Source organism: Sus scrofa, chromosome 6, assembly GCF_054392235.1.
Source record: "Sus scrofa isolate SSC_HxYL_T2T_F1_AM1 chromosome 6, Sscrofa_HxYL_maternal_Yorkshire_Landrace_v2.0, whole genome shotgun sequence".
Taxonomy (NCBI): domain Eukaryota; kingdom Metazoa; phylum Chordata; class Mammalia; order Artiodactyla; family Suidae; genus Sus; species Sus scrofa.
The window spans coordinates 150478853-150504789 of NC_139388.1; the positions used below are offsets into that span (position 1 = coordinate 150478853).

Sequence of the window (25937 nt, forward strand, 5' to 3'; positions counted from 1 at the left end):
GCTCACAGCATTCTATTGGCACTAAAAATCTTCCTCTCTATCTTGGTCAAAGTTTATCAAGACAGCCTTGAACTCTGTTCAATGTGCCAACTTGAAGTGAGTTGCCATGAGGATAGAAGAGAACAGACAGCTCCGGAAAAGAAATCCAGATTAAATAATGTGATCTGGCAATGACATTGAGCTGATTAGATTTTGCTGAAATTATATACAGAACTCTACTTGGTTTTGAAACTGGACCAATATAGATTTTATTTGGACACACATTTCCAATGCATTTTGTTTTTGTAGGTTGGACACCTTTTTTTTTTAGGGAGTCGATGAAATATTTCCATTTTCACTTTTAATCGTGCAAATCTATAAAATTATTTTGTCAAATGCTTTGTTTATTAATCAATTCTAGCTTTGTGGATTTTCTGATTTGTTCTTTTTTTATATATGTATTTTTTAAATTAAAGTATAGTTGATTTGCAATGTTGTGCCAATTTCTGCTGTACGGCAAAGTGACCCAGTCATACATATACATGGCTTCTTTTTCTCATACTACCTTCCATCATGTTCTATCCCAAGAGACTGGAATATGGTTCCCTGTGCTGTGTGGTAGGACCTCATTCCTTAACCATTCTAAATGTATCAGTTTGCACTTTCAATGTATTTTAAATTGTCTCCCTATAAATTCATTGTTAGAGATAATATTTTCACCCAGTTAAAATCATCTGCCATAGCATTCCCTGTTCAAATAAATAATTCAGCAAATTAGGAAAGATGTTTCTCGCCTGGTATCCAGAAAAGAAGAAAGTCATCTGCACGCATGAAAGGTGGGAAGCATGAAGGAGGGGTTAACTGTAGCAGATCACATCCTGAAATCCTAGTATGGGATCAAAGAATCTTTGTTTGTTTGTTTGTTTTTTGCTTTTTTAGGGCCACACCCATGTCACATAGAAATTCCCAGGTTAGGGATCGAATCAGAGCTGCAGCTGCCGGCCCACCCCACAGCCACAGCAACATCAGATCCGAGGCACGTCTGTGACCTATACCACTGCGAGCGGCAATGCCAGATCCTTAACCCACTGAGTGGGGCCAAGGATCGAACCCACATCCTCGTGGATCCTAGTCTGTTCATTTCCACTGAGCCACAACGCAACTCCTGGATCAAAAACCTTACAACTAGTTAGCACCTCTAAAATCGTCTAACCTAACCCTTCACTTTAAAATAGAACTTCCAAGTACTTTATTGAAACAAAATTTTAAATACAATAATAGCCCTAATACTACATTTATATAAATGTACATAGCTTTTTAAATACTTTCACGCAGATTTGTGCTTTGATGTTTATAACCAAGTAAAGGAAGTTCATATCCCTTACCATTCTACAGATGGAAAAGTAAAGAGAGAGTGACTGCCCAAGATAGACAGCCAGGACCTTCAAAATTGACATTAAGAAATCCATTCCTATCCACCTGGCAAATTCTTGGCCTCATCCCCATAGCTAATGAAGAACAGTGCCAGAGATGTTAGAATTTTTTGAATTAAAATCAACTTCTCTTTCTACTACTTTGCTCTCTCTTTCCAGTGTCAAATGGCTTGTCCAAAGTCCCTTACCTGGCTGGGGCAGCTCCAGGACTAGAACCCAATGCAGAATTCACACCACCTCACCAAGCTGTCTTGTTTAATGAGAACCAAGAGTTCATACCATTCCATGAGACTCATTAATACGAGCCATTCGAGCTCAAAAACCCAAATCAAGCTCCAGCTAGCCGTTTAAATGTTTAACAACACAGAAATAGTAAAATAACAATGGATGTGATGGGATATTACACAACCAACCAAAATAATGTTAGTGGTGATGACTTCATAAGTATGATGATAAAAGCTAACATGTTTTGAAAGAGCTTTTTCTCTATACCAAATACTATTCTTTAAGTATGTCGCATGTATTATAATAAAATAATAATAACTATATATAATATATTAAACTCATTTAATCCTCATAATAACCTTTTCAGGTAGGGATTATCTCAAACAGAAGAAGGAACTGAGGCACAGAGCAGTTAAATAACTGCCTAAACTAGCACACTTGGCCTGGGTAGAGAGGTCGGGAATTGAATCTGGGAAGTTTATCTCTAATTCCCACGCTCTTCACAAATATACATGCAGCCTAGGAGAGTGGTTACAATCTAATTTAAGGTTCCGTGTGTGTGTACATACAAATATGTATAAATATGTGACTATATATAAAATAATAAAATTGGGTTCTTTGACGTAAATGTGTATTTTAATTATAAAGCTACTGAGAGTAGTTTTATAATTGATTGAGCATTGATTGAATGCTCAATATGTCAGGTAAGTTTTAAGTGCAGGCTCTACATAATCTTATTGAATTTCCCCACTGTCCTGTGGTCAGTGTTAAGTCATTCATTTTACTGATGAGCCTGCTGAGGCTCCAAGAGCTTCAGATTGTCTGTTTTCAAAGTCCATGAACTACACTCAACAAACTGTAGTGGTGCTTGGTTGTTTTGTAATAATGAGACTATTTTCTATAACTGGAACCTGGTCTCCCTTAAAAATGAGAGGAAAAGAGTCAGGCAGCATGTGTGAGATGCAAGATTAACTAACTATCCTCCTGGAATCAGAGCGAGGCTCTCAGTCAAAGTGATCCCACACAGCAGATGGGAATAGAGAGAACACACTCCTGGGTACTGCCTGGCATCCAAGAACCAGGCTGGAACCTTCCACATGCTCAAGAGAGTAACACTGAATAAGCCTTTACTTTGGACCAAACACTCGTCTAGATGTTTTATATATATTAGTTCATTTAATTCTGATAACCATATCCTAGGAAGCTTGAATATCCTCCAAAAAGGCTGTGATGCCTTGACAGGATTCATTCATTCACTGGATATTTATTGATCACTTACACCTGCCACACATAGGTCATACAAGAATGAATGAGACACGGTCCCCGATTCAGCAGAGTCTCTGGTCCTTGGGGCAGACAGTGAAAGAGGTACAAGAACAGAAAATAGCTGCAAAGAGTTATTAAGAACTTAATATTTTGCCTCAAGACTGCAGCATCAACCCTACCTAAGTTCCCAGGGTGCCAGTCTGTCCTGTGGACTTGGGACTTATCATGCCAGTCCCCACAATCAAGTGAACCATTTCCTTCACCACCCCCACAACACACACACGCCAATTGGTTCTGTATCTCTGGAGAATTCTGATTGCAAGAAGTATACTTTCTGAGTTAATCCTTATGACCTTACATGATTAAATTATCTAGGAGAAAGATATTGTTATTATCACTTTCATTTTCCAGATGATCAAACAGGTTCATGAGTTTCCCAAGGTCGCACACAGGAGGTTTAACCTAGGTCAGTCTGACTCCAAAGCCAGGGCTCTTAAACCTTCTGCTACTTGGCCTTGGAGGGTGGGAATTGTCAGTAGAGGGAAGGGAGCACCTCGCTCTTAACCTGGGGGAATGTAGGAAGGCTTCCTTGAAGGGGTTGCTTTCCTTTGACTTTGAATGGTCGAATAGACTGAGAAGGGAAGGGACAGCATATGTGAAGGAAAGAGAAGGATGAGGAGCTCCCATCTGGCTGGGGCAGTGAGACATGAGGACATAAAGTAGCCCCTATGTGAAAGAGTTGCACAGTACACAAAAGCATCTTAGAAGCATGAGGAATACCCAAAGGCAGGTGTGGCGCATGACCTCTCCGAAGGTATGAGGACGATGGATTGGAAGGTAGAAGCAGCAAGGTCTGGTCAGGTGTGGTAGCAAGGATAAACGAGCTATTCAAAGATAATCAATAGCTCTGGGGGACCTACTGACACGAGGCAGGCAGCAAGGAGGATTCAGGAATGAATCCTAACACCAACTCTGGCCTGGCTACTTGGGAGACAAGGTTCTTTGAATTAAGGGCGCAAGGTAGCTAAGAGACATTTGATGGTTAAAGTCAATGGCACAGGAGTTTGGTCCCACCTGCTATAGGGCTTACAGACTACTTCCTATTTTGCTACCATAACCAGTGCTGTGAGCAATTTTTCACATGTCATTTTTCGGTGATTCACTAAGGGCATTTGTAAAGTCTGGGTGCACAGCTAGATCATCTGCATTTCAGTTTTATGCACCATATTTCATCTTTGGGAAGCCAGCTGCTCACGGTGGGGAAAGCAAAGTAATATCATCTCAAGTGCCAGCTCCAGTCCGCTGGCAGAGGCGGCCTGGAATGTGATGTTGAGACAGGTGCTGGGGCCAGAGAGAAGGATGACTGTGATTGATTAGTGATGTCTGCCATGGTCAAGAAAGGGGTAGGGGAACACATGGTCAGTGAGAATAGAGGATGATAGAATATGCTAGCAATCAACAATACATGATAGAATATGCTAGCAATCAACATTACATGGAAGAGAACAGGGAAATCTTCATCAGAGCCCTCTCTTCAGAAGAAATGTAGCAATAATCTTGAAAATTTGAAAAGCAAAAGAGCAAGCAGTGACGCCTAGATCCTGAATGCTAATAGACCCACATGTAACAACCAAGCTGAGAGTGAGCCACCTGAGAAAATCACTAGCATTTGCACAATACTCTTTCAGGTGTTTTCATAGTGATAATCTCATTTTTGTTCACAACTATGCCATGAGGAAGCGAGCCAGCATTATTGCTACCCTGCCTAAGGCGAGGCTGAGGCCAAGGCACTCAAGGTCACATAGCTACTCAGGAGGTGCAGCCTCTTTGGGTCCTGGTCCTCCCCTCCCCAAGGCACTGACTCACCACAGCAGATGCAGGAGCCAGGGCAGCCCAGGAGACAGCTATAAATGGTCTCATTGTATATGCACTCAGTGGAGCAATGGCCCTGGGGACACATGCATTTGTGTGCCTTTGGGCAATCACCCAACCAGCCCAGCACCTTTGAAAGTAAAAGGCACCATGGGTTCCAAGGCTTTGTCTAGTCACATTTTTGGAATCATTACTAAAATACACTTTGACTTGTCCTCTTACAGAGAGAATAAAAAATCCTTGGGTCAGTTGTGTCATTTGGCTTTGGTTTCCTCAACTGCAGAATGAGGTTTGACGAGACTGGTGAATCTTCCAGGGTTACACACACCATCATACTCTCGTGATAATGGCCCAGACTTTCACAGAATGTCAGTGAACCCGGAGCAGTCCTTCTCAGGAAGAAAGGGCTTTTGTTCACAGTGGGAGCCAGGCTTTTTGATAAAATGTTTTGTTGAAGGTAAGCTGTGGAAATTTAGAGTCCACTAGCCTATTGATATCACATGTCCTTTCCCATCATAAAATTCTAGGAACCAGTCAGTGTCATTGAAAGGAGCTCCCTGCACTAAAACAGCCCTGTGTTAAGTAGCCTTCTTCAGGGTGGTGGCTGGTCTGAGGCTCATGACCGGATACTGAAATTAACTTGATTATGGCTGAAGAAGCCTCTTGAAATACCGTATCAAATTTAGACGATTTACTATTTGCTTGTCAGTCAAAGACCCAGGCCAAACAATTTCAGATGTTGAGAAAGTGGTTCCAATTACAGCATGACACAAATAAAGAGCACTTGACTAGGAGTCAAGTTTGGCTGATAAATACTGGTTCTGCCTCTTGGTAAGGTGGTCACCTTGAACGAGTCACTCAATTTCATTTAGCCCTGGATTCCCCCTGTTTGAAATGAGGATAGTAACACTTATTTCTAATGTGTGTGTGTGTGTGTGTGTGTGTGTGTGTGATAACATACGCTAGACTCTAAGCTTCTGAGGACAGAGCCTACAGCTTCCCTTCTTTTGCTATTATATTCACAGTGTCTAGACTAGCACCTGAGACTAAGGAAAAAGCTATAGCTGTACCTTTTGAATGAGTAAAGCATTTGGAGAACTTTATTTTTTATTTTTTATGTTTTTTGTCTTTTGTCTTTTTAGGGCCACACCCATGGCACATATGGGGGTTCCCAGGCTAGAGGTCTAATTGGAGCTGTTGCCACCGGCCTAGGCCACGGCCACAGCAATGCCAGATCTGAGCCATGTCTGCGACCTACACCACAGCCCACAGCAACACCGGATCCGTACGTAACTCACTGAATGAGGCCAGGAGTCAAACCCGCAACCTCATGGTTCCTAGTCAGATTCGTTTCCACTGCACCATGATGGGAACTCTGCATTTTGGAAACTTTAACGTGTGTGTGCAAATGTCACACGATCTTATGACAATGTCCTAAGTGAGCATACTATTTTCCTTACACTGTTTGTTAAAGGTATATGACAGGGGTCACTCTGAATGAACTTTTCAAAAACATCCTAAAAATAATAGTCCTGGTACATAATTTAAGTTTATATAAACTGAATAAAAATAAAAATCTTGGAGTTCCCATTGCGCAGTGGTTAACAAATCTGACTGGGAACCATGAGGTTGCAGGTTCGATCCCTGGCCTTGCTCAGTGGGTTAACGATCCGGCATTGCTGTGAGCTGTGGTGTAGGTTGCAGACGCGGCTCGGATCCCACGTTGCTGTGGCTCTGGCGTAGGCTGGCGGCTGCAACTCTGACTGAATGCCTAGCCTGGGAATCTCCACATGCCACGGGAGCAGCCCTGGAAAAGGCAAAAAGACAAAAAATAAAATAAAAGTATTTGGTACACAGTCAAAACATTTGTGAAGTGATGTGTAGTTCTGATTCTGGTATCATCTTATCATGGAGCTCTATCTCATGTGCAGAAGTGTGCAAACCCAGAGTTGCCACTGACCTCTCAGGTCTAACTTTGGGCTTGGAACCACAAGCTGAAGTAAGAGCATGATATTCATCCATTCAATTCAATATGGGGGAATAGTGAGTCTGAGAGGCACCATCATATGACAGAACCAGTATCAGGATACCAGGCTTCTGAAGGCCACTTGTCACTGGAAACATGGATAACACAGGCCCATGCAGACTGACTTCTGCAAAAGGAAACTGGCTTTCCTACCACTGAAAGGGATTCAGCAATTCCACTCCTGGGTTTTCATCTGAAGAAACAAAAACACTAATTCCAAAAGACACATGCACCTCAATGCTCACGACAGCATTAGTCAAAATAGCTAAGAAACTGAAGTGCCCATCAACGGATGACAATGGATAAAGAAGAGAAGATTGCATATATATATATATATATGTATATTACTCAGCCACAGAAAAGAGTGAAATCTTGCATTTGCAGCAACAGGGATGGACCTGGAGCCAACTATGCTAAGAAAAATAACTCAGAAGAGAAAGACAAATACTGCTTCTTTTCACTTATATGTGAAATCTTAAAAAAAAAAAAAAAATTGTAACAAAACAGAGACAGACTCACAGATACAGAGAACAACCTAGTGGTTCCTAGAGGAAAGGGGAGTGGGAAAATCGGTGAAATAAGTGAAAGGAAATAAGAAGTACAAACTACCAGTTATAAAATGAAAAACAAGGATGTAACGTACAGCACAGGGATTATAGCCAATAATACTATAGTAATTTTGTATGGTGCATCATCCCTAAAAGTATTGAACCATTATGTTGTATACCAGAATTTAATATAATTTTGTAAATCGATTACACGTCAATCAAAAAAAAAAAGAAAAAAGAAACACAGGCCTCGCAGGTGTCTGTTTGTTATTACCTTCCTGAGTCCTTCTCTTGAACATTCTCCTTTGCTCCAGACGCACTGGCCTCCTGGCTGTTCCACCCACATGCGGAGCCTTTCTCTGGCTCATTCTCCTGCCTCTTTGGACTGTTCGCCCAGATAATTATTTGGCTGCTCCCTCCCTCCTCTCGCTCAAGTTTTTGCTCAAATGTTTTCTCAATGGGACCTTCCGTCACCTCCCTGTTTCTAACTGCACCCCCAATGGCCCCCATCCTTCTTCTACTTCCTCTATGCTCGCTCTTCACTTAGTTCTTCTTCAAAGTCTTTACCCCATCTAATACACTCTGCGTTTTGTTTTGTTTGTCTTTTTTTTTTTTTTTTTTTTTTTTTTTGTTATTTCTTGGGCTGCTCCCGAGGCGTATGGAGGTTCCCAGACTAGGGGTCGAATTGGAGCTGTAGCCACCGGCCTACACCAGAGCCACAGCAACGTGGGATCCGAGCCGCGTCTGCAACCTACACCACAGCTCACAGCAACGCCAGATCGTTAACCCACTGAGCAAGGGCAGGGACCGAACCCGCAACCTCATGGTCCCAGTCGGATTCGTTAACCACTGAGCCACGACGGGAACTCCCACTCTGCATTTTATTTCATTTTTTCTCTCACGCACCGAACAGGGCACACTCTGTAGAGGTAGGAAGCTGTTTTATTCACTATTGAACCTCCAGCACCTAGAACCATGCTTAACATGTAGCATGTTTTCTTTTTTTTTTTGGTCTTTTTGTCTTGTTGTTGTTGTTGTTGTTGTTATTGTTGCTATTTCTTGGGCCGTTCCCACGGCATATGGAGGTTCCCAGGTTAGGGGTCTAATCGGAGCTGTAGCCACCGGCCTACGCCAGAGCCACAGCAACGCGGGATCCGAGCCGCGTCTGCAACCTACACCACAGCTCACGGCAACGCCGGATCGTTAACCCACTGAGCAAGGGCAGGGACCGAACCCGCGACCTCATGGTTCCTAGTCGGATTCGTTAACCACTGCGCCACGACGGGAACTCCAGCATGTTTTCTTTATACATGCTTTTTAAAATATAATTTTTGATGACTGCATAAACAGTTCTATGCTAAGAGCGACACAGGAGGGTTGCATAAATGCCTTTTTGACTTTCGGTACAGAAAAGATGCAAAACCATCTTGTGGCATACGCGCAAAAGGACGGTATAAGGCGTGCAAACCAAGACAAGCAGATGGGAGTATATGTGAAGCATTTTCTGTGTCAGGAAAAGTATGTTTTGAGGTGCGAGGGAGAGGAGTCGATCATTAGAATTCAAAACTTGGAGGGAGTGAATATGTGGAATCCAACTCATTCAGCAAATGCCAGAGACTCTTAGAGCTGTAGGTTCCATAAGGATGACAGATCAACGCTCCGATTTTGTTTGCAAGGAAACAGAACCCCAGGAAGGTAAAGTAACCCTCAAGACATATAGCCAAAAATAGGCATTGACACATTTAGTCATAAAAAGACTCCAAAATAAATACAAGGTGAAAAATTTTTAAAAAGACATAGAGCCAAGCGTAGATTACGCTAAGTCTGACTTCTGAGTCCATGCTCTTCCAACCAAAAAAATCCATACTGCACAAAATCAGTGAACATATTGAGTTTCTAAGATTCACGGATTGTCCAATCAAGAATAATTTGGTGCCTGAAAAACCTCAAACACCATCACCTTGCCCCCACATGCACAAAGACATCATTCCCCGTCACACTCATTTATATGCATCCATTTATTTAAAAATACGTTCCCAAATTCCAAGACAAACTTTCCAGCTCTAGAAGCCACTCGTTTTAGATCTGGTCAGAAACCAGAGAAAAGGAAAGACAGCCCTGGAAGAAAAAGGGGGGATGGAAGAATAAAAAGGCTGGAGAAAGTAAGGCAGAAATAAAAAAAAAAAAAAGCAGGAGAAAAAAGGGGGAAAAAATGTACATTGACAACAATGTCTCTGGGAATGTCTTAATAGTTATGCTCTAACTTGTCTCTTTCCATTATAAAATAATTTCTTTGGGGCTAATCACCAAAATAATTCAAGCTCAAGTACATATGTCCAAATGGACTATTCCTTTTCTTCTGCGTCACCAAAAGGAATTATCTGTATCCTACAATTAGCACTCCAGAATACCTATCTTTCCCGAGTTATTTTTATGTTTTCAGATCTTGTTTCTCCGGTAATATAAATTTGAGCATTTCCTTCTCTTAAATCCACCATAATGGAAAGAATACCTTACAAGGTATACTGTGAAGCCACTGGAGTCATTTACATCTGCTTTTATTCATTTAGTCGATACATAAACATCCAAGCATCCACTGCTCATCAAAAGCAAAGGATACAGAAGGGAATAGGAGACACCAGATACCTGCCCTCAGGGAATTTACCTGCAAGGGAGAGATTTAGCCTGCACACCAGGAAACAACCATGAATCATAAATACAGCTCAGAGGAGAGAGAAGGGACCGAGATGGGCTCTGTGGCCCCCAGTGCGTGTCTGGGAGCTTGGGATGACAAGATGGCAGGGAAGGCCTCCTGAGGATGTGGCAAAATTGCTGGGACCACAAGAGAATCAGTTACTTCAGGAGCTGGCAAAAGGCGTTCTAGGCAGGGCAAAATTCCTGAGGCATACAAGCATCTGTCCTAGAAACTCGGAGACAGGCAGTAAGGCTGTCAGTGTAAGGGACACATTAGATGAGCTTGAAGAAGCACAGAAGAGTATGCAGGCTCCTGAGTGCTACCGATTTTAGGAGAAATGAGAAGGCACTGAAATTGTTGTTGTTGTTTTGTCTTTTATCTTTTTAGGGCTGCACCCGCGGCATATGGAGGTTCCCAGGCTAGGGTATAATGGAAGCTGTTCCCGCCGGTGTACACCACAGCCAGAGCAATGCCAAATCTGAGCCATGTCTGCGACCTACACCACAGCCACAGCAACACCAGATCCAAGCTGCATCTGTGACCTACACCACTGCCCACGGCAACACCGGATCCTTAACCCACTGAGTGAGGCCAGGGATCGAACCTGCAACTTCACGATTCCTAGTCGGATTCGTTTCTGCTGCTCCACAGCGGGAACTCCTGAAGTTTTTGTTTTAAACAAGGGAGTGACAGGACATTGCATATTAGATAGAGATACTAAATAACTTTCTAACACTCTGTAGGTGCCATTAAAGACTTACATGCTCTAAGAATGGAGGATCATCTCTCCCTAAGTCTACACCTCCTTCCCCAAAGCTCTTCCTCTGGCGAACAAGCCATCCTGAGTCCATAGAAATACTAGGTAGTCCATGCACAGACCAGTTATCCAAAACCCCACACCCCATTTTCTCCTCAAGGGGATCCCACACCCACCATGCTCCCTCATTCCCTTCTCACTCTGACCTGTTCTTCACCAATTAATTTCTCCTCCGGGACTCTTTCAAACATGTGCACTCATATCCATTACAATCCCTTAACCTTTTTCTCCCTTCCAACTCCTTTATAATCATCCCTCTCCTTTTCTGAATTCCAGTTGTGAGTTAACGCAATGAAAGCCATCACAATGAAACAGCAGGAGCGATGATAAAAATTGAACCGGGAATAGGTAAACCACAAGTATGGAATAAAATTGAACATAATTGAAAAATCCAGTGTCAAGAGTCTCTAAAACTTCTAAAAATACAAAAAAAAAAAAAACCCTTCAAAATTTCTCTCCATCTTCTCATTGTCTTCTAAGTAAATTTCCTTTCCCTCAAATAGCAACACTGGAAATTGAAAACACATTGAATGCCCTTGTTCTCTTTTGGCGAACAACTATAGGAACCATTGTGTTCTTTACACTTCATGGCAAATAATTAGTATTTCAGCTAGATCATGGGTTAATAGCCTTTGAGGGACTAGTGTGAGAATCCAACCATCATTAATGGTACAGGAAAACTTGTTTCAAAGACCAATTCACAAACAAACTCAAGAACATCAAAACTGTGAGTTGTTGACTTCCTGCAACTTGTTTATTGGAAACATGCAGCGTGTATGGGCCAAATCCAACAGAAAGAATTATCCACAGTCTTCTAGCATAGTTCATCCAAGTTAATTTTTTTTTTGAAAGACTACATGTTCTTTTTAGAAATTTAAAGTTGACCTTTGGAATTAGATGGAAATTTATACATAAAAGGAAGCTGCTTCTGACCCCAAGCCCTTTATGAAGGAAAAGAAATTCATAAAGTGATGGAATATATATTATAATCTCCTATGCTTACTTAAGGTTTTCCAAAATAACTTCACCATTTCTGGGAAGGGACTTGGTAGGGAGTGAGAAGCATTCCCTTGAAAACTACTTAGCTAATGAGAAAATGAGCAATTCTGGCTTTAAAATTCTCGGTTCCTTTTTGATCACAGCAAAGAATTTTTGAAATAAATAAACTCCATCTCTAGATAGGGGAAAAAAGCCTTTACTGTTATAAGGTTCATTGCGTCAACAGAAGATCAGTTAATCTAGATTTGTTTAAATTTTTCTAAATATTGATTTTGGAGATAAAAGGAATTGAGAGGTATGATTTTGTGAGTACTCATGATTAAAAGAGAGACAGAATATGCAACCAAAGAAAGTAAGCCCTAGTTTTCAATCATATTAACCTACTCACCTTGATACAAAGTAAAAACAAAAAGTTCATATTGAAAATGTTATGAAGAATCAAAAATATGAACGTTGTTGTTAAATGAGCTTGGGTCCAAATTCCATCCTACCATTTTTCTGCCACAATATTTTACTTTTTGCACTTTAGAAAAGTACTGCAAATGTACTGCAAAATTACTCAGTACAGAACATTTATTTGCACATTATTATGAATGGTAAAATAACAAAATTTATTAAATCTCCCTTCGCATTGCCATGAAACACAGTAAACAACAAAATATGTTTTTCAACTTTAAAAATTATTTATAGGATGAAACCATTGCACCTGCCCCCCACCCCCAGTTTTTCTTTACAGTAAAACACCTAAGAGTCTGAATATGGAACTGAAAACACAAGCATTTCCAGTCCACTTCTGCCAGACAAGGCAAAACTTCCCAGCCTGCCTTCCAAACAAACAGCTATCTCTAGAAACCGTAATTCAGTCTCACTTATTAAGATAAGGTAGCTAAAATGTTATTCTTAAACTTTAATAATAACATACAAAAAACAACAGAATCCATGATAGTTGCCCTAATCATACAGACTGTACTACTGTAAGCTTAGCCAGTACATATGCCCTTTAGCAGATAATTGCTTTTGCTCATCCTCTTTCTTTTCTCAGGCACACTACATAAGGCTCTACGATGTGGCATTCCTTAAGAAAGACACCATACAAATCACTGCCAAAAACAGAGAATGCAGAAATCAACAAATCAAGTCCTTTAAAATATACTTTTTAGAATAAAAATATTTGAAACGGGTCATAGAGCCACAAACTACCAGTAACGTGATTGAGATCCCTTGCAGAATTATTTCACAGCCTTCTATGAAATTCTACTGGAATCCCTGGGGAGGTAGTAATATTTCTCGTCTATGGCCAGAATTTCCAGTAGGCATGGAATGAATGGAACCTATATCCTGTTCCATCCAAATGAGAAGACAAAATTAAACCACGAGCAGTTCTGATGAATATTTGCTTACTCTTATTTTACACAAAGTAGAGAAGTAGCTTTGAAAAGTTGCCATGGCCATGCTTTTCCTGAGCATAGATTAAAACGCTTCGGTGAATATATATACACACACAATGCAAATGAGGGTTCTCTCGCTTTCTAGAATAGTGTATATGTGTGGATGACATATGTATTGTGTAACTCCGTGTATGTGTATAACTGCGTGTGTGGGGGGGCATATGTACTAGCTGAGAAGAAACAGCATTTTAACTATCTAGATATTTGGTGACACATTTTTAGAGTCCACTGGTGTTTCAGCAGATGACTGCCATAATGGGATTTTAGGGTGCCTTTTAAGGGGAGTCCTATCTTTCTAAGGCTATTGCAATAGATGGAAGCCTAGCTTCTTCTAGGGATGAGTTAAGATGATAACTGCTAAAACACACTTTCTGAGTAAAAGCAATTCAGAGGTGAAATTCTGAGATGCAACAGAAACATGTATATATTGTCAAAAAGCCTGGCGACAAAGTTGGAAGGCCACTGACAGGCAAACTGATTTCTGGTTACAGTTCTCACCAGCCTTTCTAAGGTCCATGACATATGAAGATAAGATGTCTTGAGAAGCATTCAAGTAGGAACTATAGCTAGATAATAATTATTAGTTTCATTTCAATTTTTAAGCCAAGGACCTGATGGATGGCAACCGAACCCCTAGTGTCACCTTTAATTCATAACAGTGTTAAGATAACATCCTTCATTAGATGAATTTGGCCAACGCAGAGCAATAGTGTTAATTCAGCTCCAACACAAGTCTTTGTTACAGTTCTCATTTCAGCGTAGGCAGCTCAGATGAGCTTATCACACAGCTTTGACCGACATTCTGGGATGGCACAATAGACAATATTACGAGGAGGATCATTGATGAGTATCAAAAAATATTACTTTGTTCACAGATACTTTAACACCGTAGTTTACATGGCAAGGAGTAAAAGAAAAGAAAGCTCTTCCACTTTCCTGGGCAAGATTAAAATCTAATCAGAATGTGCGCAGATTTATTTTTAAGAAATACTATGTGAAATTTACCTGGAGAAATCTAGGTCCTCTATAGACACCTTTTTTTTTTTTTTTTTTTTTTTTGTGAAGAGGGTAAGCCACACGAGCTTTTAATTGAGAAGTACATTAGTAATACTCTTTCTGTTTGTCTTGCCTTGTTATTCAAAGGCTAAATCCATTTTGACTTAATGAAAATGATTTAATCTTAGAGCGTTAATGATCTCAGTTCATTTAGGCCTGCATTTAAAGAACTAGCTTAAGAGTCCTTTGCAAACAAGACCAGGCTCCATAACAAAATGATACCCAATCTCTCTTTTAAGGCTATTTTCTAAAATTTGTGGGCCATGACTGTAGAATTCTTTACTCACCCAAATCACATTAACAGTATTTGACATGATGACAGAGAGAGCAAAAAGAATTCATTTCTGTCAAATAAGTACAGGCAACACTGCTATTTTGTTGTTGTTGTTGTTGGGTTTTTTTTGTTTGTTTTTTTGCGACCATTCTCCTCTTATTCCATTTTGGCAGATTTCTAAGGAATGTTTAAAATTTGTATAACAGACTTTGGCTTAAGAGGTGGCCTCTCTGCCATTTTCATGGCTGATTTGAGACCCATTATGCACTCAATTCGGCATTGTGAAATCCAGGCTGGGGACAAATTTCTGCCTGTCATCTTAGGAAAGGCCAGGAGTTTTGCACCATCCTGTAGTGTGAAAACAGAAAATCAAAGCCTGGGTAGGCTGCCTGTTTCCTTCCTAATCAGCTTGCTCCTTTTTTGAGGTAATCTTAGTTGTCACCATCTCAAGCTTGGAAAGGTAATTTAGTAGAATAAAATATAGTCGAAACAACATCTCCCCAGATAAAGTTCCTCCTCCTTATACCTAATATTGAATGCAAAAAGGTAATCAGTATGTAATCATTTGATACTTGGCTAAAAACCACTGCATGGGGAATGTATTTAGGAAGCACAAAATTCTTTTTTAAAAAACCCGATAAGACCCTGAATCAGAAGCTAAGAGGCCCAGATATTTTTCTCATACTGCTCATTCTGTTGCAATGACAGCCCCTTAAAACTATACCTTATGGATCACATTTGCTGCACCTCTCACCCCAACAGAATGATGTAAATTGCAGAGATAAAAATATCTTACAAGAATTTTTAACATTTTTAAACAGTTCCCTGAAAATGACAGCACATGAACTCTGTCAATGACCTCTCCCATCTAATGTCAATTTCAGAAGACAAGTTTCCACTGTAAATGTTTAATCAGTGGAGTCCCAGGAACCCAGAGCAGAAAACCTTATCTTCTCTCCCAACTTCTTTGCTTTGCAAGCGCTTTCCTAGCTCTATCGCTCCTCCCTGCAAGCACTTGAAGGTTTTTTTTTTTTCCTCTCTCAAAAGAGCTGGGAGCTCTGTAGGTTCTGAGCTAAACAGAAGCCCTGTGGTTTGATTCCATTAGTCTCAGCCCTGGTCCGCTGCAAGCAAACTGCAGCATTTCTGCTTGCAAATCCTGGCAACCAGGTTCTAGACCAGTGAGAAACAGGCTGCACACACATTTCAATGCTGTTCTGCCCCAACCTTGCCTGATGCCAGTCAACCACAGCAGAAAGCATCCTACCTTCCATCATGGTGGCAGAATTGCATTCCTTAATTTCCAAAGAGTCTGAAAAAACACAGGAGGATACGATTCCGTGTCCCAGCCAAGTGTTCACAACGCTGCTGCCGCCCAGAGATCTTCTCTGTCCGCTGCTGAAGCCAAAGGAGACAAGTGTTAACCCCAAAGATAGGCCATGGATGCTGCTGGTGCTGCTTCACCTACAGGCTCCCAGGAAGATGCTGCGAGAGAAAGGGAGAGAACAGCAAGCCGGCCGAGCTGCACCGCCTGCGCTGCCTCGGCCAATCCCTTCAGCTCTGGACCGCGTCACATGGTAGCCAGGCTGCATCTCCTGACACAATACCCCGGGAGAGCACACAGAACCTATTTCCCGTCCCCATTCTCCTCCACCCCCATCCCCTCCGGGTTGTCACCAAATGCACGGCCCCTTCCCCACCTGGTGACGCACTTCCCCCGCCCCTCCTCTCCGTCTTCTTAAACCTCTTGCAGCGGCTGTGTGTGTATCCGAGATTAATTGTCAGACTCCGCCACCTTCACAGGGGACTCTGGCATGAAAGGAACACCTAGGTGGCTCGCTGCGGAGGGGATTTTTTTTTTTTTTAAGCAAAACTTCTTAATAATGCCATGCAGCCTGAAGTCTTGGTTGCACACTATCAAGCTGCCACTCTCCTATCTCCCTTTGCCCTGAAGGAATTCCAAATGTCAGTGCCCGTGGCCTCCGCACACATCTGTGCCTCTCTCTCTCCCCCTTCCTCTCTCATTCAGGAGAGGAAAAAAAAAAAAAAAAAAATCAATCCGGCTGACGTCACATCATAAACAATTATCCCCAAAAGGATGATGCAGAAGAAATTTCACCCCAGCTGCCTCCAAGAGAGCCAGAGAATTAATCGCGCATGACATGCCGAAGGGCTGGGAACTGTCATTAAAACAAAGAAACAAAAGAACCCACCCGAGTGGGGCTCTGGAATCGCACTGGCAACGCTTGAGATAATTTCTGGGGCGGGAGGCGGGGAGAGGGGAGCAGGCAGGGAGGGAGGCCTCAGCCCGACGGAAGACAGCTGTGCGCGCCGCTTCCTCCCTCTCGGACCTGGGCAGCCTGCGGCAGACCGGACCGCGACCGCTGGGCGCAGCTCGGCCCGGGAGCGTTCGAGTCCCGCCGCCAGAGCATCCTCCCGGCCCGGCGCACAGGTGAGCCGCCACGCTGCTGCAGGTAGAGTGCAGCCGCTGCTGCCAACTGCAGCCCCTAGAGGAAAGCGACTTTCTTCTAAATGACACCTTTTTCGCGATGCGTCTCCAGCATCTATAATCGTGTGCAAGCCCTTTCGTTCACCCTAGTGGGAATCCGGGGGGTGGGGGTGGGGGTACAGACGCGCTGGGTTCCGGCCCGAGGGGTGGGTGGAGCCCAGGGTTTTGCTGCTTCCAGGGATGGGATCTGGGCGCGGTGCTGCTGCTGAAGTGGGAACGGTTATGATACCTAGATACTTGGGTTGAGAAACTATCACTTGCCTGGTCCCCAGGGATTCGGGAGCCTTTCAGAGAGCCCCAAACCAGAGGTCTGGCCATTCTCAATTCCCTTCAAGCAGGCTCTCAGGACTGAAGAAGAAGCAGGCAGGTAGAGTTTGGGAGGGAGGAGGAGAAGGAAGGAAGATGGGAAGGAAGGGGAAAAGCACTCTTTAGAACCTTTGGCGACAGCAGAAATAGGCATTTCTCCCTCCACAATTTAGCAACATGACTAGGAGAAAGGCCATTGCATCTTAGAGCCTTTGTGAACATCCAATGGAATAACTTTTAAGAAGTAGGATGCCTTATACCGTCAAGACTGAGTCTCTAATATTACTATTAATAATTTATATTATAAATATACCCATGAACTTTTGATATTGCCCAGCCCTGGACATAGTCTAGTTCTTTCTGTTAGAGCAAGTATGAGGTGTTGGTGTCCGAGGACTACTAAAGAAAACAAAACTAAAGGGGCTGACTGAAGTAGTATATTAATAGATAAAAAAAATTTTTTTTTCAGTTCCCTAGCAACTTAGAAGTTAAAAAAAACCTCATTGTTCTCCCTAAGGACACATATTTCAATGGCCTTGAAATTTCAAAATGAAACTCTCCAGGGAGATACAAATACTTGTGCCTTTTTCCTTATGAGGCTGTTGAATTTTAAAAGAGGAAAGAATTCCAAAGTAAAAACTGTCTTGAGTGCAACTTGCACTGCTCTGAAAACTGCTCTGAAAACTGCAAAAATGAGATTGATTAGGGTGGGTGTATATATATATATATATATTTATATGTGTATATTTTGGTAATAGTTAAGAACATGGATATATATTGGTGCCCAGCAGACTGAGATCAAGTTCTCTCTCTGCCACTTCACGAGCTCTGTGACCCTGTACAAGTTATGTAATTCTCTGTGACTCACAGTTTCCTTATTTCTGAAATGGAGATAATAGTACCAAGTTCAGAGAACTCTCAATACTAATAACCATCCGTTATTAATGGCTTACTATGTGCTGAGCCATGTTTTACATACTTTGCCAGTAAATTACTCAGCGTTGTGTCTGTAACATAATAAACCATCCATGTTGGCTTTTTAATATTGGTAGTATTACCATCAAAGGGCTGCCAGAGGCATCAAAGAAATTTCCAGCCAACCAAGTTATACCACAGGCATGGATAACAACGTAGTGAACGAGTAGACGATGCATCCAGAGGTGTAACTTGTCAGCGAGTTCTCAGAGACTGCTGTCTAGAAGGGTGATTAGACCCTAGTGAGGTAGGTTAGGGAAGGTCCTCTTAGATGCAATTTCAGAGTTCAGAAAAAAAATGGAACGGGCTTGGAGTGGCCGTTCTAAATAAGATGGGGAGGAGTTGCCACTGTGGCTCAGTGGTAACACACCCAACGGGTATCCATAAAGACACGGGTTTGATCCTTGGCCCCGCTCAGTGGGTGAAGGATCTGGTGTTGCCATGAGCTGAGGTTTCGTTCCAAGACATAAGCTCAGATCTGGCATTGCTGTGGCTGTGGTGTAGGCCAGTGGCTAAAGCTCTGACTCGATCCCTAGCCTGGGAACCTCCATATGCTGCAGATGCAGCCCTAACCTAACAAATAATAAAACATAAATAAATAAATAAATAATAAGATGGGGAGTTTTAAATTAGAAAAATGACACAATATCAAATCTGCAATAAGGGCAAGCACTGAGGGGCAGGGCTAAGCAGCATTGTCAGAGATGTAAGGGGACAAGAGAGCCAGGGAGGCCTCAGCTGCCGGCCTTTTCTCACCCAGTGTAAGTTTTACAGTGTGTTAGAGCAAACCTTCCAGACAGATTCAGTGTGGACACACATTACGTTTGTTTTCGACTTACAGCAAGGCATCTAGCCAGAGATGGAAAGACAGTGCAAAGGTTCTTTTGGTGACTGAGGTGTTTACAGAAAAAAAGAAAAGTGTCTCGATAGAACAGTTAGAGGAGGAATCAGAAAGGGATGCCTAATTAAAGGGTCTGTATCAAGACTAGTTAAACTTTGTACAGCCTTATCAAAAAAAATTACTGTTATCAATTATAAAAGCACCTGATGAACAAAGTTCTGCTTCCAATAAAAAGCCACTCAAGCATGTTATCAGAAAAGATTAAGCATTCTGATTTTTTTTCATAAGTTTTGGGGAAAAAAACAAGAACAAAGATAGTACTTTAGGGAGTTTGTGTCATTGCTCAGTGGTAACGAACCTGACTGGTATCCGTGAGGACGTGGGTTTGATCCCTGGTCTTGATCTGTGGGTTAAAGGATCTGGCATTGCCGTGAGCTGTGGTGTAGGTCACAGACACTGCTTGGATCCCATGGCATGGCTGTGGTGTCGGCTGGCAGCTGCAGTTCTGATTCAACCCCTAGACTGGGAACCTCCATATGCCGCAGGTGCAGCCCTAAAAAGCCAAAAAAGGAAAAAAAAAAAAAGACAGTACTTTAGATTGTAGCCCCACTTTCATCTGTTCCTAGAGTAGTTTTTTCCTTACCAACAAGGACAAGGGAGAATTCCTAACTTCTGTATTAATTGGATACTTCTCTTAAATTTTAAATAAAAGTCAAAGGATCTGTGGAAAAGACCAGGCAAATTACTGACTTGCACCAAAGTACAGGGACTGCCCAGGAGTCTAGTCCAGGATGGTGAATGTGTGCCCAGATCACCCCAAGCTCTCAGAAAGTGCCTACAACTAGTCCGAGACCAAAAACTTAATTGCTGAAATCACTAGACATTTAAAATCTTTCTCTGTAATAATATTTGTATGGTAGCAAGGTCCGCTTCCAATTTTACTTACAAGTCTTATTTATTATATCTTTACACATTGAATTTCTTCACTATTTCCCAGGTGTAGTGTGTGAGGGGAAACTCAGCTCATATTTTAGAAAGAGAAAGAACTAATGAGAACTGAGCCACAAAGAAAGGAGGAAAGAAAATTAACACCAAAGGCAAGTTTAAAAAATGGATCCAGATGTAATCTCCAAGGTGGTGACCTCAGCACGACATTGACTGTCCCTCTTGCAATCCCTGTGAAGGCAGGTCAATGAGTGTAATAAAGAAAGGATTATCTAAGCCCCAGAAATCAGCAGGGGTCCCACTTAAAGCATTAGATTTCCCTGGGATGAAATAGGTGAAGAGCAGAAATGCATATATGCATACTCACTATATTGATACACTTTGCTAAAAAGGAGGAACTCCTACTGGAACTGACATGGGCAAGGAAGGGATCTCTTTGGGTAGCTGCACAGCTGAGTGAAAGCAGGCACCGGATCCTCCAAGAAGTTGGGACCCAAACCAAGCACTTATAGTCTGTTTCTCCCAGCATATCAACTTCTTTTTGCTTCCTAGTTTTTCTCCCTGTGATCAGGGAGCTGACTATTTATTTATTTATTTATTTATTATTTTGTCTTTTTTGTTGTTGTTGTTGCTATTTCTTGGGCCACTCCTGCGGCATATGGATGTTCCCAGGCTAGGGATCGAATTGGAGCTGTAGCCACCAGCCTACGCCAGAGCCACAGCAACGCAGGATCCGAGCCGCATCTGCGACCTACACCACAGCTCACGGCAATGCCGGATCATTATCCCACTGAGCAAGGGCAGGGACTGAACCCGCAACCTCATGGTTCCTAGTCGGATTCGTTAACCACTGCGCCACGACGGGAACTCCTGGAGCTGACTATTTAAATGCTTTAGGCTCGCATCTTTGCTGCTTGACTATTCACTATCTGCTTTAAAAAAAAAAAAAAAAAACTTCCAGGAAGGACTCTGAAGGACTGTGGCTTGGATCCCTGTCACCCTTTGGACCCATGAATGGGGCCAGGTTGATGAGGTTGCATGATGGATTTATTTGAACCCAGACTTACTTTGGACTTAGTCACATGCCCACTATTGAGACTAAACATGGGAGGGAGATAGGCAAGTTTCTGTGGTGAAAAAACTTTAATACTCTGAACCCCTAATATGATTGGAGGGGTAGAGAAGACATTGTCCAAGGAAGAGAGGGAGCCATCACTAGAACAAATGTGGGGAAAGCCTCTATAAAACAAAAGCTTCCACTGGGCAGACATTATTCAGTGCATCTGAGATAAAACTTACAGAAGGATTCATGGTGGCAGAGGGGCTCAGAGTGCCATCCTCATCTCACTCGGTGTCTTGAAGTCGCTTGCACATTCTCACTCACTACCTCCAGAGGGAAGCTTGCAGACCCTCTGTTCATCTTCCTCTTCATGGTGAGGAAGGAGGGCAGAAAATGGGAGAGCTGACCCTACATGTTGGTCCATTGGCATCAAAGACATGCCCTGATATGTTCATCCCTCATTCATCCATCTCTGCTCAGAGAACCCCTTATCCAGACCTACACCAGTCCGCTGAGGCTTTATCTAGACTTATATTGACAAAGATAAGCAGAATCTGCAGTTTCACAAGAGGGAGAAGGTCAACAAGGATAGTTCACTGAAGCAGAGAAAACACCCTCACTGAAAGAGAGGAAGTGTCGCCAACGGGAGAGGCATTTTTAAAAAAATCTATGTTTTACTTTCGATGTAATTTCAAGGGTAGAGCAGCAATAAATAAGAGCAGCCTGTTGTGATAAAAGAACATACTGAGGGCCAGAAAGGGAGCATGGAAGTAGTAAAAACATTGTTAATAAAATTATTAAATGTGGAGTTCCCATCATGGCTCAGCAGTTAGCGAATCCTACTAGTAGCATCCATGAGGATATGGGTTCAATCCCTGGCCTCGCTCAGTGGGTTAAGGATCTGGTGTTGCCATGAGCTGTGGTGTAGGTCACAGACACGGCTCAGATCCCACGTTACTGTGGCTGTGGCCTATGCTGGCAGCTACAGCTCTGATTCGACCCCTAGCCTAGAAACTTCCATATGCCACTGGTGCAGCCCTAAAAAAAAAAGACAAAAAGACCAAAAAAAGTTTATTAAATGTTATAGCCGTAATCTAAGATATAAGGGATACTGCCAACAGAGTGCTTGAAATATAGACCCACAATGTGCTTGAAGCATGGGCCCACAGCCTCGTTAACTGGCCCAAGCATAATGGAATTCTTCACTTTGAAGAATCAGTTAACTCAGATATAACTGTAAGAGTTCCAGAAAGTAGAAAAAGAGATAAAGCTCTGCAATTCACTTGTGAATTATAAAATCAGATGAAAAATTATAAAAGAGTTGCTCAATCTTGCTTATGAATATCAATGCAAAACTTTTAAATAGAATCCAGCTTTTCAAAAATGTTATTTCTATAAATTTTATATATAATAGATATAATAAGTTAGACTTTGAGAAATAAGAAAAAGTAATTCAACACTAAGAAATCTAATAATATTTATGAATAATATAATATTATTATCAATTTATGAATGTCATAATATTGTATATTATTATATAATAATATAATATATTTTATAATATTATATATTATGAATATAAATATTGTGATTTATGAATAATATAATCAATATTCAATTTATTAATATAATCTAATATTAGGTTTAATATAGTATTAAGTTAATATTATATTAAGTTTAATATTATATTGTTAATATAATATTAATATTAAATGGAATATTATAAATATAGCTTAATACTCACATTAAGCTATTGAAAAAAATTATGTTATCTTTACAACTACTGAGAAGATATCTGATAAACTTCAACTTATATCACTCACTAATAAATAAAAACCCATTAACAAAGAAAGAGATAAAAAGTTCCTGAGTATGATGAGAGATACACACATTTCTTCCCCAAACCTATCATCTAGTTAAATGGAGACACGATAAAAACACTCCTCATTAAAATCAGAGATAAGACTTAAATGTCCTTTATCACCCTTGTTATTTAATACTATGGGGTGCTGGCCAAAAATTTTGGAATAAAAGATATAAAATTGTGTCAGCAATAGTGACCTGCAGTCATCACACCATTTTCTCTATCTGGATACACAGGAAGATGGCATTTGTTGGCTTCCCTTGCATTGGGTGGAGTTATATGACAGAATTAAGGCAATGGAATTTTCCAGACCTGGCCTGTACAGACACCCTACATACTCATTCTTCATTCCCCGTTTTCACTTCCAAATGCCAGAGAGCTACTTGATCTTTATTAGATTTTGAATACACAAGAAATAGTCTTTCATTGTGTTAATCCCTATACACCTTATGCATTATACGTATGTAACTATTTACATGTGTTTGCACTTTGTATGTGTGTATAATCTTTTATGAATGCTATATCCAAAGGTGTAGTTTTGAAGAGAACTAGAGGAAGGTAATCCAAACAGAAGATGCTCCAGGTGTAGAGGCCATCAAAAGGGAAAGGATATTGAGTGGCATCATGCAAGAATTGGCAAGAACAAGCACCTTAGGAAAGATGCAAAAAGGGAACCATGAAGAAAGCAGGTGAGCCATTTTTCTCGGGAAGATTGGTATGATGTGAAAGCATCAGCAATGTTCAATATAAGATATAATGGAAAACTCCAGGCAAGAGAACTCCAGGAACCAAAATCACACATGATGACCTCAAGGGTCATGTTTTAGAAGTGAGACTTGTGGATCTGCAAAATGATGAAGTTGCATTTAGAGAATTCAAGCTAATTACTGAGGATGTTCAGGGCAAAAACTGCCTAATTTTCTTGATCCATCCTACCCGGGATAAAATGGACTCCATGGTCAAAAATGGCAGACCGTGATTGAATCTCACATTCATGTCAAGACCACTCATGGTTATTGGATGCATCTATTCTGTGTGGGTTTTAATAAAAATGCAACAGTCAAATTCAGAAGCCTTATACCCAGCACCAACAGATCCCCAAATTTGCAAGAAGGTGATGGAACACATGACCTGAGAAGAGCAGACTTGAGAGAAGTGGGCAATAAATTGATTCCAGACAGCATTGGAAATGAGGTAGAAAAGGCTTGCCAATCTATTTATCTGCTCAGTATTTTCTTTTTTTTTTTTTGTCTTTTGTCTTTGTTGTTGTTGTTGTTATTGTTGCTATTTCTTGGGCCGCTCCCGCGGCATATGGAGGTTCCCAGGCTAGGGGATGAATCGGAGCTGTAGCCACCGGCCTACGCCAGAGCCACAGCAACGCGGGATCCGAGCCGTGTCTGCAACCTACACCACAGCTCACGGCAATGCCGGATCGTTAACCCACTGAGCAAGGGCAGGGACCAAACCCGCAACCTCATGGTTCCTAGTCGGATTCGTTAACCACTGCGCCACGACGGGAACTCCTTAGTATTTTCTTTGTTAGATAAGCAAAGAAGCCCAAATTTGAACTGGGGAATCTTGAAGCTTCATGATGAAGTAATTGTTACGGAGAATGTAATGGGGAGGAGACAGGTGCTAAAGTCAAATGAGCTGGTGGATCTGAGCCACTGGCCCAAGAATATCTTTAAAATTCAGATTTTTAATGATGACAAATAAAAGATTTTATTTGTGATGTTTTAAAAAAGGAAAGAGGAGTTCCCATCGTGGCTCAGCAGAAACGAATCTGAACGGGCATCCTTGAGGACACAGGTTCAATCAATCCTTGGCCTCGCTCAGTGGGTTAAGGATCCAGCATGGCTGTGAGCTGTGGTGTAGGTTGCAGACGTGGCTCCCATCTGGTGTGGCTGTGTCTGTGGCATAGGCCCGCAGCTACAGAATCCAGTTCCACCCCCAGCCTGGGAACCTCCATATGCTGTGAGTGTGGCCCTTAGAAAAATAAAATTGAAAAAAAAAAGATAAAAAGGGAAAGAACTAGGTGTGTTCTAGAGCCTAAAACGTCACTGTCTAATACAGTGGTGATTACTACTTGTGGCTATTTAGCAATTGAAATGTGCTCAGTGTGATACAAAACAAACTTATGATTACCAAAGGAGAAAGGCAGAGGGGAGAGATAACTTAGGACTTTGGGATTAACATATGCACAGGACTACATATACAACCGATAACCAATAAGGATCTACTGCAAAGCACAGGAAACTAAACTCAATATTTTTACTAACCTATGACAGAAAAGAATCAGAAAAAGAACACACACACATATACAACTGAATCACTCTGCTATATATCTGAAACTAACACAACATTGCAATTCAACTCTATTTCAATAAAATGTTTTTAAAAAAGAAATGTGCCTAGCCTGAAGTAAGATGTAATGTAAATGCAAGATGCATGCCAGATTTTGAAAAGAGTAGAAAACAAAGAGAATTTAAATATCATGTTAAAAATTTTTATAGTAAGTCCATGTCGAAATGATAGTAGTTTTACATATTTGGTTAAATAAAATATATTAGTAAATTCATTTCACTTGTTTCTTTTTAATGTGTGTGCTTGACATTTTAAGGTACACATGTGGCACAGATTCTATTTCTTCCGTTCTGGAGACTGACAGCCAACGGACATAACATTGTGGGCAAGGGCGGGATGGGTTAATCCAAGAGGTTATGTGTTCATAGCCCTACAACATTCATGTTTATTCATGTCTTCAACCAACCAAAAAACGTTAAGAATTATTTATGCCAGGCA

General features: G+C 41.4%; 1 protein-coding gene, 1 long non-coding RNA gene and 1 pseudogene across 66 annotated transcripts in view; 2 read left to right on the top strand and 1 right to left on the bottom strand.

Moving 5' to 3' along the window:
- SGIP1 (SH3GL interacting endocytic adaptor 1) overlaps positions 1-16895 on the bottom strand; it is a 228031-nt gene extending 211136 nt beyond the window's left edge. For 33 of the 49 annotated variants that reach the window (XM_084964799.1, XM_084964797.1, XM_084964792.1 and 30 more), the window contains exon 1: positions 15903-16122. Coding sequence is in view for 37 of the 49 variants with exons in the window: in XM_084964780.1 (XP_084820906.1) it covers positions 15903-15912 (10 nt within the window). In the remaining 12 variants the exon portion in view is untranslated. Of the gene's footprint in view, positions 1-15902; positions 16123-16335; positions 16663-16848 lie in introns of those variants that run through there. The other 16 variants (XM_084964802.1, XM_084964794.1, XM_084964787.1 and 13 more) reach the window with 3 other exon arrangements.
- A 30-nt stretch (positions 16896-16925) lies between these two features.
- Positions 16926-25937, top strand: part of LOC102162079 (uncharacterized) — a 111601-nt gene continuing 102589 nt past the window's right edge. For 9 of the 17 annotated variants that reach the window (XR_014808055.1, XR_014808057.1, XR_014808048.1 and 6 more), the window contains exon 1: positions 16926-17087. This is a non-coding gene — a long non-coding RNA (uncharacterized LOC102162079). Of the gene's footprint in view, positions 17088-23665; positions 23825-25937 lie in introns of all 17 variants that reach the window. The other 8 variants (XR_014808046.1, XR_014808056.1, XR_014808058.1 and 5 more) reach the window with 1 other exon arrangement.
- On the top strand, positions 23822-24619 carry LOC100520254 (small ribosomal subunit protein eS1 pseudogene; annotated as a pseudogene).